Below are 13,540 nucleotides of genomic sequence, written 5' to 3' on the forward strand. Positions count from 1 at the left end.
CTGCCTAATATAAAGTGCTGCAATAAGACAACTAAAACAAAAGCAAATTAAAATATTTCTTGTGAATACAAGTGATAAACACAGGCTATAATCAAGCATGAGGTTAAACATGTTCTCTCACTGAAGTTAATAGACTGAAATGCCAATAATAGTATACTGGATTGTGTCCTTGAAGCAAATACAAAAATCATTCCAATAAATCAGTTTTCCTTTATTGTTGTAATTCTATTAGAACAGATGGACTAACAGCCTGAGCTGGTACATCAAAAATAATTAAAATTCAACTGAACTCATGATTTAAGTGGTAGAGATCTGGAAATAGCATTTGTAGAATGCCCAAAGGCATTACAACAGGGTAAACAGGGAGAATAACATTTTGGCTTGAACTTATCTTTGTTAGACTTCTAGAAAGGTTGGAAAAGAACCCCAATAAAGAAGTGGTATTTTTTTTTGTTGCCTAGAAGAAATAGGCCACTATGTTGTGCACCAGATCCAGCCTCAAGGAATCCCTAATCAATCTACAGGTAGCCCAACATAAATGTTATAATGGCATAAGCAATTACTTCAAAGTGTTTTATAAGCTGCCTTGAGCTCCTGTTAAGGTTGAAATGTGGCTAATAAATGTTTTAAATAAATAAATAAGATCAAGAAATAAGTGAGGATTAAGGACTTTAGCCATCAGACAGAGTAGTTAAGATTCATATATATTCCCTGTTCATCTCTGCCATTCCAATCACTGCAATAGGTCCAGCCGCTTGAATGATAAAGTGACATTTTTATAGTGAAAGCCTGTGTAACATCAGACATTTTTAGAAACTGGGGCATTTTCTAACCACTTTTTCCACAGGTCACAAGACCTGTTGACTGTAGTATTCATTATAACATAGTACTCACCTTTACAAGACTGAGAAAGTCTATGTGCACTGCACACAACTAACTTCCACAGCTCACTGTCAGAAATTGTAACCATGGCCAATAAGATTTGAAAAAAATTACAGATTCAAAATTCAGTATGCACAAAGGGTTAAAACAAGCAAGATCACCACATATTAGTGATTAACTTCCCCCTACCTTGTACGTAAATGAATTTGAAAAATAAAATTTAAAGCCTTCACTTCCTTTTACTATGTCAGATTACAACAGTGAAGCCATTTTTTTTTACTATTGCTTGCTACTCTTCCTCCTCCTCCTCCTCATACATTATTTATTCTTCAAGCATATGGCAGTTTTCAAACCAATTGGCCTATCAACAAGTATAACAATAAAGAACTATCAACACCATTTCCATGCTATACCAGAGAGTTGGTGCAGTGTAATGGTTAAGAGTGTCAGACTAGGATCAGGGAGATCCAGATTCAAATTCCTGCTCTGCTATGGAAGCTCACTGGGTGACATTGGGCCAGTCATACTCTCTCAGCCTAACCTACCTCACAGGGTGGTTGTGCGGGTAAAATGGAGGAGACAAGAATGATGTAAACTGCTTTGGATCTCTATTGGGGAGAAATGCAGGGTATAAATTTACTAAATAAACAAAGACTCCAAGCTGGAATTTGTACCACCACTGGCAGATTCAAGTGCAGCAGACTCAAGTCTGAGGGCAGACCACATCATGAAATAGAGGAATATATTCATAAAATTAATACTTTGTTGTAAAAATTTATGTGGGGTTCAACACAACCCAAGATTTCTGTTTTAGAGGCCTCTGTTTTGGAACCACTTTTTAAGTGGAATGCATTAGGATTTACTTATGTTAAAATGGATTTTATTCTTCCAACAATTTCTACAGCTAGAGAAGTGTGGCACATAATATCACAACAATATTAATTTTACCCATTCTCACATGCTAAATTAACATCATGGTACAATCCAAATTTAAAAATTAGGAAGACATTTTTCTTATGGAAGGCTTGGACAGAAAGGGAATTTTTACTTTACTTTAGATCAATTGATAGGTAATGATGATGAATCCTTGTCATTTTTCCAACTGAGGTCTAAATATGATTTGCCAACGTCTGCCAAATAGCAAAAGCATAATTGCCACAATTGTCCAGCAGCTTTGAGTGCTTCATAACGTTCCCCCACTTTTGAAGATTCTTACTGAATCAATACAGAAAGCAAAATCTACAATATTTGTATATAAATATTTGAGGTGGGTTAATAAATATGATATACAGAATCATAGAGATGAATGGTATAATGGTCTGGAGCTTCCGATTTTGCCAAAGCAATGGGATAAAGCCATAAGACATACACCTGTTGCTACTACAGACCTTAAGTTGTGACTTATTCAGCAAAAAATTATGTTTAGGGTGTATCGGACACCGCGGCGTCTTTTTACTAAAGGTTTAAGCACAGTGTCAAACCGTTTGCTGCTTAATTCACAAAATGCCTCGCTTAAGCATATGGTTTGGTCATATTTAGTCATTCAGCCCTTTTGGGAGGAAGTTATTAGTCATATTAATTTTGTGTTAGAAAATTCATTTATTTTTGAGAATGTTAATGCACTGTTAAACTATATGCCTGGTCTCTTGGAACCTAACCAATGGTCAACAGAAATTGACCCTCCGTGCCCTTACAGTTGCTAAGAAACTTATACTTCAGCACTGGAAAGACAAAAGCCCACCTCCTGGAAATCACTGGATTTATCAACATTTTAACATATCACATATAGAAAGCAACAGCACATTTGCTTTTTAATTTTTTAAAAAATATTTTTTCCACTAACCCTCTTCTAGGGAATTGGGGATCACCTCTTTTAGGGAATTAACTGGCAACTTCCCTTGTACATGATTATTAAGAAGAGCTTTGGTGTGGAGAAAAAGAAAGCAGGGGCTTTAAAAAGCACTACGCACCTGGTTGCTAAGTCTTTTTATAATCTAAGTATGGATGATTTTTATTCAAACACAAACAGCACCATAAAAGGTTAGCTGTTTATAAAGCTGCAATGTAAAGATGAAACCCTAAAATTAGATCAATATAAACTTACCTCTTATATACAAATAAGGTACCTTCTACGTCAGTCTTCTCCTGTAACAGACAAGAATTATAATAATAAATTAAATTTATTAATTATTTATATCATTTCTTTATACGTTTCTTTATATGTTTATATCATTTCTTTATACAGAGCATTTATAGCATTTATAAGCTTTGCATTTGAAAAGTAAAAGGTCCTATATATTTGAATGCTTAAGCATAAATATATTGAAGCCCAGTCCCAAGACTTTTTGTGCTGGCAAAGAAACACCTGAGTTAGTCATACTAACATCTGTATTACCAGAAACTAGTCAAGGATCCCAAAGTAGGAAGGCTGCAAAATATAAACTGCAGGATATTGAGAGAAATGGGGAGGAATACAGATTGTCTACTATATTTCTCACTCAGTTCAGTTTAGGAAATAGATGCAGAAGTGTTGAAAGTATGACCTTAAGACTTGCTGTGTAAGCAGTCAACCAGACACTGACATTTTGTACTTTAATGAGTTCTCCTTATATCCATTTGTATTTCTGTCAGGTTGATGCAACGGGGACAATAGTACTTGATGGTGGAAAGGTGGCAAAGTACTAGATTCATTCCTTGGCCACCATGCCCGTAAGTATTGGGGAGAGGCCAAGGTTCAGTGGTAGAGCACCTTATTGACATGCAGAAAATCCCAGCTTCAATCTCTGACATCTCCTGTTAAAAGGCTCAGGTAGTAGATGATGTCAAAGATCTTAATATGAATCCCTGAAGAGCTGCTAGCAGTTTGAGATGACAATACTGACCCCAATGGATCTATGGTCTGATTTAGGACAAGGCAACTTATTGTGCTCATGTGTGTATTCTGCATTGGCACATGTGGGCCGGCAGGATGCTTTACTGGGCCTATACCATCTGCATGCTTAGAACCAGGCAGAGCTTGTCCCACACTGTATAATTATTTTAAGGGAAAAAAGCAGGACATAATCCTGCAAACAGACACTATAGAGTGCATAAGTCTGCCATACAACATATAACCAGGTCCTTTTGTAAACGGGGTCCTTTAATGATCTAGACTCCTATGCAAGTGCAGCTGCGTCTAACCCAAAGTGTAGGAAATATCCTCTCTCTCCCAATACATAAACCCCAATCAAGTGGTGTGCCATAAAGATCCACTCTAGAATGTGCACCAATATAAAAGTAGTTTTATTTAAAAATTAGTTCCTGTTACTACTGTACTTTTAATTAAAATTTCAGGAGTATGATTCGCACAGACTCTTCCTTTTTGTTTTAATGATTTCTGCATTTGGCATACATCTTATTCATATGTGTTTAAGAATGAAGTTAGCTCAAGATGGGTAGCTGTGTTCGTCTGCAGCAGTAGAAAAGAGCAAGAATCCAGTAGCGCCTGTAACAGTGGTCCCCAACCCCCGGTCCACAGACCGGTACTGGTCCGTGGCCTGTTAGCAACCGGGCTGCACCAGCACCGGCGAAGGGGCGAGAAGGCAAGTGGCAAGGCAGCCCGCTTCCCCGCCTGGGCGCCCAGCAGCGCCGGCGAAGGGTGGGAAGGCAAGCAGCAAGACAGCTCGCTTCCCCGCTTGCCTCCCTGCTTCCCTGCCTGCTGCACCGCCAGAGCACCTGACAGTGCTGGCAAAGGGCAGGAAGGCGAGTGGTGAGGCAGCCCGCTTCCCCGCTTGCCTCCCTGCTTCCCCGCCGCCGGGGAGCCCAGCAGTGCCGGTAAAGGAGCAGGAAGGTGAGCGGCAAGGCAGCCCGCTTCCCCCCCTGGAAAAATTGCCTTCCACAAAACCGGTCCCTGGTGCCAAAAAGGTTGGGGACCACAGACCTATAAGACTAACAAAATTTGTCTGAGCTTTCATGAGTCACAGCTCACTTCTTCTGATACAGCCTGTATATATGTTCTGTTTATTGAACTTGTGAATTATTATGAATAATAAAAACAGTGAAAAGTTAGGGGAAACTCATAATTTCTACTTATTTTTTAAACAAAGCCCAGACTACCAAACTAACAAACATTTACATGAGTCAGAGTTCCTTCATCCAATGTGTTCACCCACAGGAGATCTGTTTAGTAAAACATTAGTCTTCAAGGTGCCACTGAATTTGTTTGATTTTGCCAAAAAAACCCAATATGGCTACCCCTCTGGAAGTACTGCTTGTTTTTAGTTGTACTTTGAGGATGGCTGGAAGGGTGATATAGCCCAATCTAGTCAGATCTCAGAAGCTAAGCAGGATTGGTATTTGGATGGGAGACCACCAAGGAATTCTACCATGGAAGGCAACAGCAAATCGCCTCTGCTTTTTATTTGCTTTGAAAGCCCCTTGCTGGGGGAGGGGTGTCACCGTAAGTCAGTTGTGACTTGACGGCACTTTACACACACACACACACGAGGATGGCTGAAACGATATTAAGAGGCCACGAAGCAAGTCTAAGCAGGTCTACTTGGAAGTAAGTCCCGTGTTATTCAATGGAGCTTACTCTGAGGAAACTTCTTTCATCGCAGACTGAGACCCGCATGTAGCTCAGTATGAAACCAAAGCACGGGGGAGGGGGGCTTAGTGACTATCTGCATGAAAACTGTGGGCGCGCTTCTGAAGAGGGGGGCCAACTGAGCTGACCTCTCTCGCTCTTGGTGGGGATAGACGGCATGAGGTGGGGATGTCGAGTAATTAGTGCTGGCCCTCTCCTTCCTCCTGGGGGAGGAAAGGGCTACACAGGGCATATTTTAAGTCATCTCAAGAGACACCCTCTTGGCCTTCCCACTGGGGAACCTCTGGTTGAGAATGAGGGGTGCGGGGCAGCGGTGTTAGAACTGAGTGAATCTTCTGGGGGGACTGGACGGGCCTGGTGCGACGGGGGGGGGGGGAATACGCGCGTCAAATTGAGGACGGTCCCCGGCTCCCCACCCCTGGCAGCTACTCACCCACTCGTTGGCTTTGGGGCTGAAACTGTAAAGGGCTACCTGGCCGGTTATGTCGGCGATGCTGGTGATGTACGGGTCGTGCTGCTTTAAGGCCGCCAGGCTCATCTCTTGCCCCGCTTTACTCAAAGACTCCATTTTGGATCCGGGTTTTCGGCAGCGGTAACTACAGAGAACGAAGAAAGTCGAGGAAGGCCAAGACGAAGCCAAGCAGCATGGAGTCACAAGAGCAACTTTCCCCTACGCCGACAGGAAACGGCTGCTTTGCGCTTTCCGTTCCGTTCCCTCTCTCGGGAATTCAAGGAGCTGAAAAGTCTCTGCGCCTGCGTGCGCTCGCTTCGCCGTCTGCTGTTTACCAGGACCGGAGGCGAATTGGGTACCCCCAAAACAGTGTCAGAAATCCTGGAACCTTCGCATCTGTAAATAAGATTTTTTAAAAAATAAAAACTTCTCCTGTATGCACGAAAGTGTTTATGTTATATTTGGGGACGCACAAGTTGTTTTCTGCGTCCCTAAGGACAAAAAGGTTTTTTTAAAAAAAGTTTAAGGGCAAACTTTTTAAAACCTTTTTTTTCTTCTTAGAACATGCAAGCATTTTAAGCCGCAGAAGCAGTACATTTGGTAATTCTGTGTTGCCTACTGCAAGAATTCAACCTGGCAATTAAAAAAGATTTAAAATAATAGTAATCTGATTTTTTAAATAGTCGCTTTAACCCTTTTATGTAGCAGTTAGCGTTTTGGGATGAATACTGGAGTAGAAAACGTTTTAAAATGCAGTGTTTTAATTATTTCAAATGTACTCATTAAAAACCCCTTTTATTGTGAGGAGGGAGGCATTGCCATGCTTCCTTCAAGAGTCTAACAGCAGTACTTAAATATCACAACAACCCTGTAGAAAAAGATAACAGAGTTGGTAGTTTTAAAAAGTCTGATATGCGGGCAAGGTGGAGCCCTCAAAGTTCAAAGACGGAGTCCAGGTGGGCCCAAGGGCCCAAGAACAAGGGGCCAAGGCGAGGGAACTTAGTTGAATATGCATCTTCTTTTTTATTCCAGATGTGTTATGTGTCTGTTTGAAGTTGCCTTTTGTCAGGGTTGCAGCCAATGTCACTTTTTTAAAAAAAAAAAATCACACGTGTTGTAATGTTGCCGTTGTGCCTACCATCCCACTTCCCCTATTCACTGATTGGACAGTCCTGTGCCGACCTGTTTTTTGTTTGTTTGTTTGTTTTTTAATTCTGGGGAGGCAATTGGCAGCAAAGTTCTAGGGGGAACCTACAAAGCTTGTTCCACTAGCAGATTGCAGCCATTGCTGTTCTCTGTGATTGCCATGTGTGGTTTGAATTGCTTTGGCGCAAAGTGACACCTCTCTGCTGTCAGAACTGTGGCTAGATAATGTCCTTACTCCAGACTACCTTCTGCAATCAGACAAAAGCCCGTTGTTTTCAAAAGTTTACTGAAGAAAGAATTCATTATAGTCCACGAGCCTGAATACAATATTCAGGATGGTACATGTGAATTGTTACCAATGACAGGCAAAGCATGAGGTACAAAGTAACAGAACCCAGCAGGCCCAACCTCCCCCCATAGTTCTCATAACAATCCCTTTGAAGCCAAGAAAGTGAAAGTTCTTCAAGGCTGGAACAGCGGTAGCCAAAACAATCCTCTTCTGTGAGATAGCTGCTTGGGAACATCTTGGCACCTGTGAAGAAAGCACTCATAATACTGAAGGGATTAAAATGGAGTCTCTTTGGTAATAGCATACATGAAAGTTTTCTGAACATGACATCTGCCAGAGCAAAATGTCCAAATGTTGATGCCCCCAAAAACCAGGATTCTCATTGGCCTCCTCACATCATATGGCCATATTCTGGGATGGGGAGGATGGATTCTGGAGATGAGCACACACACCCCGCCACCGCCCTGTTTCCAAGTTACCATGATCATGAGCCATGGTTATACAGAAAGGAAATAAAAAAATAAACCCAAGAAGCTATCATCTGGAAATGTGGATTGCCATCAGGTAACAGGACACAGCTTAATGGGGTAGAACACATGAATGTTACAGTGTTGTGGTTCTCCCCTAATTTAAATAAAGGGGGGTTGGATAGTCACCTGCCTGGGATTTGTTGTCAGGCTTCTCCTAATGCCAAAGAGTTGGTCAGATGAGAAAAATGTAATTTGCAGGCACAGTTTGTAAGGTTATGAATTTACAGTCTTGATTCACAGTACAGCTGTATGAGAAATGACGTTGCAGCGTAACAACTCTTACCTCGTTTAAAGGAGATGGGGAGAATGTGAAGAGCTAGGGATGGAGGGAGGGAATGCTTTCCCTTGGGTGGCCAACAAATCAGAACCCCAACTCATTCCGCTTCTGTAATAACTCCGCTCTCCAAGGTATAAGGACAGATGAACTCACTTTCTAGTTGTATCTAAAGAAGTGAGCTATGGCTCACGAAAGCTCATATCCTACTACAAATTTTGTTAGTCTTATAGGTGTTACTGGACTCTTGCTCTTTTCTACTGCAATCAGAATCCAGGGAAACGAAAACCACAGAAGGGGAGTTCGCGAAGTAGTATAGAACTAAGAATTCAGCGCACATATAGGATGCATCAATGCTGACTTAATGGTAGCTTCAAAAACAATTTGCCATATGTGCACAGTAGACATGGGCATGAACCAAAAAAAACTTGAACCACGTGAGTCGTGGTTTGTAGCATTCCACGGAACCTCAAACCACGAACTTCTGACCTTTTCCCAGTTTGGGAATTGGTTCGTGGTTCGTGGCATTTCAACCGCCCCACACTGGCTGCTGAAGCCGGTTGAAACAGGCGGCCCCTTTCTCCTGCTGCCTAGGCAGCAGGAGAAAGGGGCTGTTAGTTTCACAGAGCCTGCGCTGGTTTCAACCCATCAGCTGAACCCAGTGTGGGGTCTGTGAAACCAACAGCCCCTTTCTCCTGCTGCCAGAGCTATCAGTTTCACAGACCTCGTGCTGGAACCGGTGCAGCAGAAGAAAGAGGCTGTCAGTTTCACAGATCCCATGGCTGAACCCAGTGCAGGGGCTGTGAAACTGACAGCCCCTTTCTCCTGCTGCTCCGGCAGCAGAAGAAGCTGTCAGTTTCACAGACCTCGCACCGGTTTCAGCCCTGGGCAGCAAGAGAAAGGGGCTGTCAGTTTCACAGACCCCAGGCCATTTCCAGCAGGAGGTCTGTGAAACATTTCTCCTGCTGCCTGAGCGGCAGGAGAAAGAGGCTGTCAGTTTCACAGACCCTACACTGGGTTCAGCCAACGGGCTGAATCTAGCGCAGGGTCTGTGAAACTCCAAACTGGCCACGGAATGGCTGGAAAAATTCATTTGTTCCAGAAAAACGCAGTCTCATGGAACACGTGTTTCTCTTCAAACGTACCGGCCGTTCCATGGTTCATTTCATGCCCATCTCTAGTGCGCAGGGAAAAATGGGGAAAAGCGAGGGAAAGTTTGATTCTGCATCTGATGCCTGTGTTTCTTGTGTGGAATTCTGGAGATTAAGAGAAGCAGAGTATAATCTGATTCGCTGTAAATTGACCATATGCAGAAAACACCCAAGGCTTGAATACTGTTGTGGTTCCTTACAGTGGCTACCAAGGGCATTTGTTACATAAAGCTATGGGTGCTTGCTCATTTGTTACATAAACTATCCCCCCATGTTTGTTTGTTTTTTTAGATTTCAGATTTTCTGCAAATCTGGGATTTTTTCAGGTTTGTAGAAAGATCTATCTTGTCTGTATATGGCCCCAATCTCTGGATTTAAGTATCTGAAAATTTGGCTATGTTGAGAATTAGCTATATTGGTGGTGATGGTAGAGGTAGTGGTGATGATGAAAGAATGTCCTTCTGACCTATGTGACCTCCCGACCTAGTTGTGTCAAGGTGTCCATGCTCATATGCTGCACTCGTATTCTATCACTTCCATGTTTTCAACACTATAGGCCAGAGTTTCTCAACCAGGGTTTTGAGTTCTGCAAGAAATCGATCAAGAATTCAACATTTGAGGAAAAACAAACAAGCCCAAATATTACACTGAAAGCAAACCTTATATTGACTTTGGATGTGAACACTATTTTGATTGAACTATTTTGATTTGGTATTTTGATATTTTAGTTAATACAAAACAGACAAGAAAAATGCTTCACTTTTTTCCCTATAATGTAAACTGCAATAATTGAATTGCGCAGTAATTGGATTGTGCTCCCTGTCATCACCTTTTTCTGGCCTGTAAACATCTGTATAGGTATGGGGTCCTTGGAATTTCAAAAATTAATTTAGGGATTTGTACATGAGGAAAAAAATGTTGGTAAACACTGCCATAGATACTGGCCAAATCCACACTTCCCTACCTTCCATTTTTCATGTGCATTAATCGCACTGGATTCTATCCCGCAATGTCCCAGTCTGTGTTCACATCTCTTCTCTTGCTGCCGCTGCCTCGCACTATACTTCGTCCACATCCCTGGTAGAATCGCGCAATACAGGACGGGTTAAGATCCGACGTCGCCGATGACATCAGTACATGCCCAGTCTTTAGTTCTTATGCTCTTCACGGATACTTACATTCTTGTTTCCGTGTTTTCCTCAAATACTCTAGCACACTTTATTATTCTCATTCTCTTTTGGGTTTAAGAAGGCTAGTACCCAGTTTCTAGTGGGTACTAGCCTTCTCTTCCCCTTTTCTTCCAACACCAGGGCTTTCCTTCAGTTTTTAAAATTGAATCTTAAGACTTTGAAAGGCAGTTTCCAACCACACCCAATCAGGGATCTCTCTACTCTCCAGAGCTGCCTCCCTGTTTAGCTAGGTAGGGAAAGTCTCCTCTCCTAAGAAGATCTATTCCCTTTCTTTGACCCAAATGGGAGACTGCACCTTCTGCCCAAACTTCCTTGCCAACTTTTCCCCAGTTCTCCCGTCAGTGTCAAACTGCTTTCAGTTACATCTCCATCTCCCAACTGTTTTCACTGGTTTCCTCTCAACTAGGACTGAAAACAGACCTTCCGCTTTTCAGCTCATGCTATCCAATCAGATTCCTTGGAGTAGCCTGCCACTCAAAAGCTCTCTGTGTCTGTGAGGGATTAACCCTTAACAGTCCTTCAGCTGTACAGCACTTCCAGGCCTTTAAAAAGTACAGTCCATCACAGAGTCAGAGACAGTACCCTAGGGGACATGGCTCAGTGATGCTTCTTCCCTTATATGCCACCAGTTAAGGTCCTTATACTGGTATACTGTGATTTTTTGTAAAAAGTTATCATTTTTCTTAGGGTAATGAATCCTACTTTAGAGTTTTCAATATAAATACCAAGTGGTAGAAACAGTGAAAAATTAGAAAAACAGAAAGTAGACAAATTATTTTATTCAACTACACTGTTTGAGCATGTAATTTTGAATGTAATGCATTGGAATATAAGGTGCATTTTCCTCTGTTTACCCTGAAGTTTACCACCTCCAGCCCTACCAGGAAGAGTAAGTTTAGGGAAGCTAAGTTTAGGGAAGCTAAAGCTTTGTTCTTTCCTATGAAGCTGATGAAAACATTCAGGAAATTACATGGAATGGGGAAGCATTAAAACAACTATTAATAATTGAACCATCAAGTTGGGTAGCCATGTTAGTCTGTCTATAGCAGCAGAAAAGAGCAAGAGTCCAGTAGCATCTATAAGACTAACAAAATTTGTGGTAGGGGATGAGCTTCCGTGAGTTATAGGTGCTATTGGTCTTTTGTTCTTTTCTAATTGAACTGTGTAATTTAATAAAGTACAAGTATAACAACATAAATATCTTTGTGTTTCCCTATAGTTGTAAGTAAAATTATCATCACAAATTTGGGTTCAGATAACAGATGTAAAGTGGCCATTGTTGAAGAAAATTACTGTAAACTGCATTGATGATCCACTAATAGCTGATGGTAAGAATAGCCAGTTTTATTTTTACAACAAGCAGTTCTCACAGCAACAGTCAAAAAGGTTGAAATAGGTCACAAGCAGCCCTCCTTAAATTGCTCAAGAACATTAGAAGGATTAATAATTTATGGATTATCTCTTAGAAACAATGATCTGATGTAGGTAGGTAATCCAATCTCCTATATCCTTCTGACATGAGATGCCATTTCATCAAGGGACTGTGTAAAGGTGACAACTTTTATAGAAAGGCAGTGTTGGTCTGCCAGCTGGAGACATACAAATTGCCAGAATTTGCCTCATGAATAGGACATCTTCCATTTGAGGACGGTAAGTGGTTTAATCACAGAGGTAAACCTGGAGATTTGTCAACTATAAATGTTTGGTTCTCAAATTGTATTCATTTTTACTCTGAAAATAATCTGATTCTGAAAGAAGCACAAAGTAAAGACAACTAGTTATTAAAACAAATAACCTGTCAGAGATTACAATTTGCATTTATGTTCTGCTTATTTTTGTGTATGTGGTAAGAATGTTACTCATTTCTCTGGTCAGGTGATAGATTTATATACAGTCTTCTCATTTTGTTCAATTATTATAGTCCATTAAATATCAGAAATCTTTGTCACTGTAACAGGACAGTATACAGATATTTGCTCTTCTTTTTTCCTGAATGTTGATAATACAGACTTAGAGCTGTCAAATATCTGAGAAGTAGATACACTGAAATCAGCAAGATACTCTGAGTCTACAGTAAGCAGCTGGAGCACTTTGGACATAGCATAGATGCTGAACATAACAAAACAAAACAGAGAGATTCCAGTTTTTTGTATTAGAAATAATGTCTAAATGAATGTAGTTCAAAACACTGCCATTTCACTACTAGGAATCAGAGTTTCCTGAGTGTTCTGGTTTAAGAAGTCACCAAAGAATTAACTTCATTCTTGTTTACTAGGGAAAAGGCTGCAACGTATTCAAAGTAGGAGTAAACCCCACTGAACAAAACAAGACTCCTCAGTAAAAATGCTTTGGATGAAGTAGCATGTCTCATTGACATCAATAGCCTTTACTTGTAGGCTAACCTCGTTAGTCATCTGAGCTTTCTATCTTTGTTCAGCGTATGTTTTTCAGTATCCTAAAAGTATTTAAAGACACAGGGTTGCCAGATTCCCTTCCCCTCCTGGTGGAGGGGAGGGAGGGTGGGAACCCAGCGCTTACCTTCCCTATGCTGCTGGGATCATTCTTGCATGCGAAGCATGCACGCAACATCGTGCAAGGCTGAGGAGCATGCACGTGCTTTGCAATGGGCCAATTTGGGCCCCAAACGGACCCAGTTTGGGGCCTTTATCGGCCCACTGTGAAGTGTGGAAGCGCTCTCGGAGCAGCACAATGACGTCAGGGGGCAAAAAATGGGAGAAGGGGATCCCCCACCCCACTAGGGAAATGGGATCCCTACTAAGGAAGGAGCCATTACATCTGTGATCTCTGGGTGGTGCAGTCTCCACAGCAACTATTGCTAGAATCATGACTTCCACCTAGAAGGCGCCCAGAACAAACTTGTGAATTTAGATGTGACATATAGCAATCATAAGCACAATGGAATTATGGCAAGTGTGATGGATTTTATAATGATAATTACACTTGTTTTGAACATGGGGAGAATAGGAACCAGTATTCAAAGCTTTCCTTATATTGGTTATTGCTACCATCTTTTGTATGTGA

The 13,540-nt window shown here is 41.5% G+C and overlaps 1 protein-coding gene across 1 annotated transcript in view; it reads right to left on the reverse strand.

Moving 5' to 3' along the window:
• Nucleotides 1–6,060, reverse strand: part of DCP1A (decapping mRNA 1A) — a 47,233-nt gene extending 41,173 nt beyond the window's left edge. The window contains exons 1-2 of the mRNA XM_054978673.1: nt 5,901–6,060; nt 2,987–3,027 (exon numbers count right to left, since the gene is read on the reverse strand). Of these exons, the coding sequence (XP_054834648.1) occupies nt 2,987–3,027; nt 5,901–6,035 (176 nt within the window). The 5' untranslated portion in view covers nt 6,036–6,060. The remainder of the gene's footprint in view (nt 1–2,986; nt 3,028–5,900) is intronic.
• Nucleotides 6,061–13,540: the final 7,480 nt, after the last annotated feature.

Source organism: Eublepharis macularius, chromosome 4 (assembly GCF_028583425.1).
Source record: "Eublepharis macularius isolate TG4126 chromosome 4, MPM_Emac_v1.0, whole genome shotgun sequence".
Taxonomy (NCBI): domain Eukaryota; kingdom Metazoa; phylum Chordata; class Lepidosauria; order Squamata; family Eublepharidae; genus Eublepharis; species Eublepharis macularius.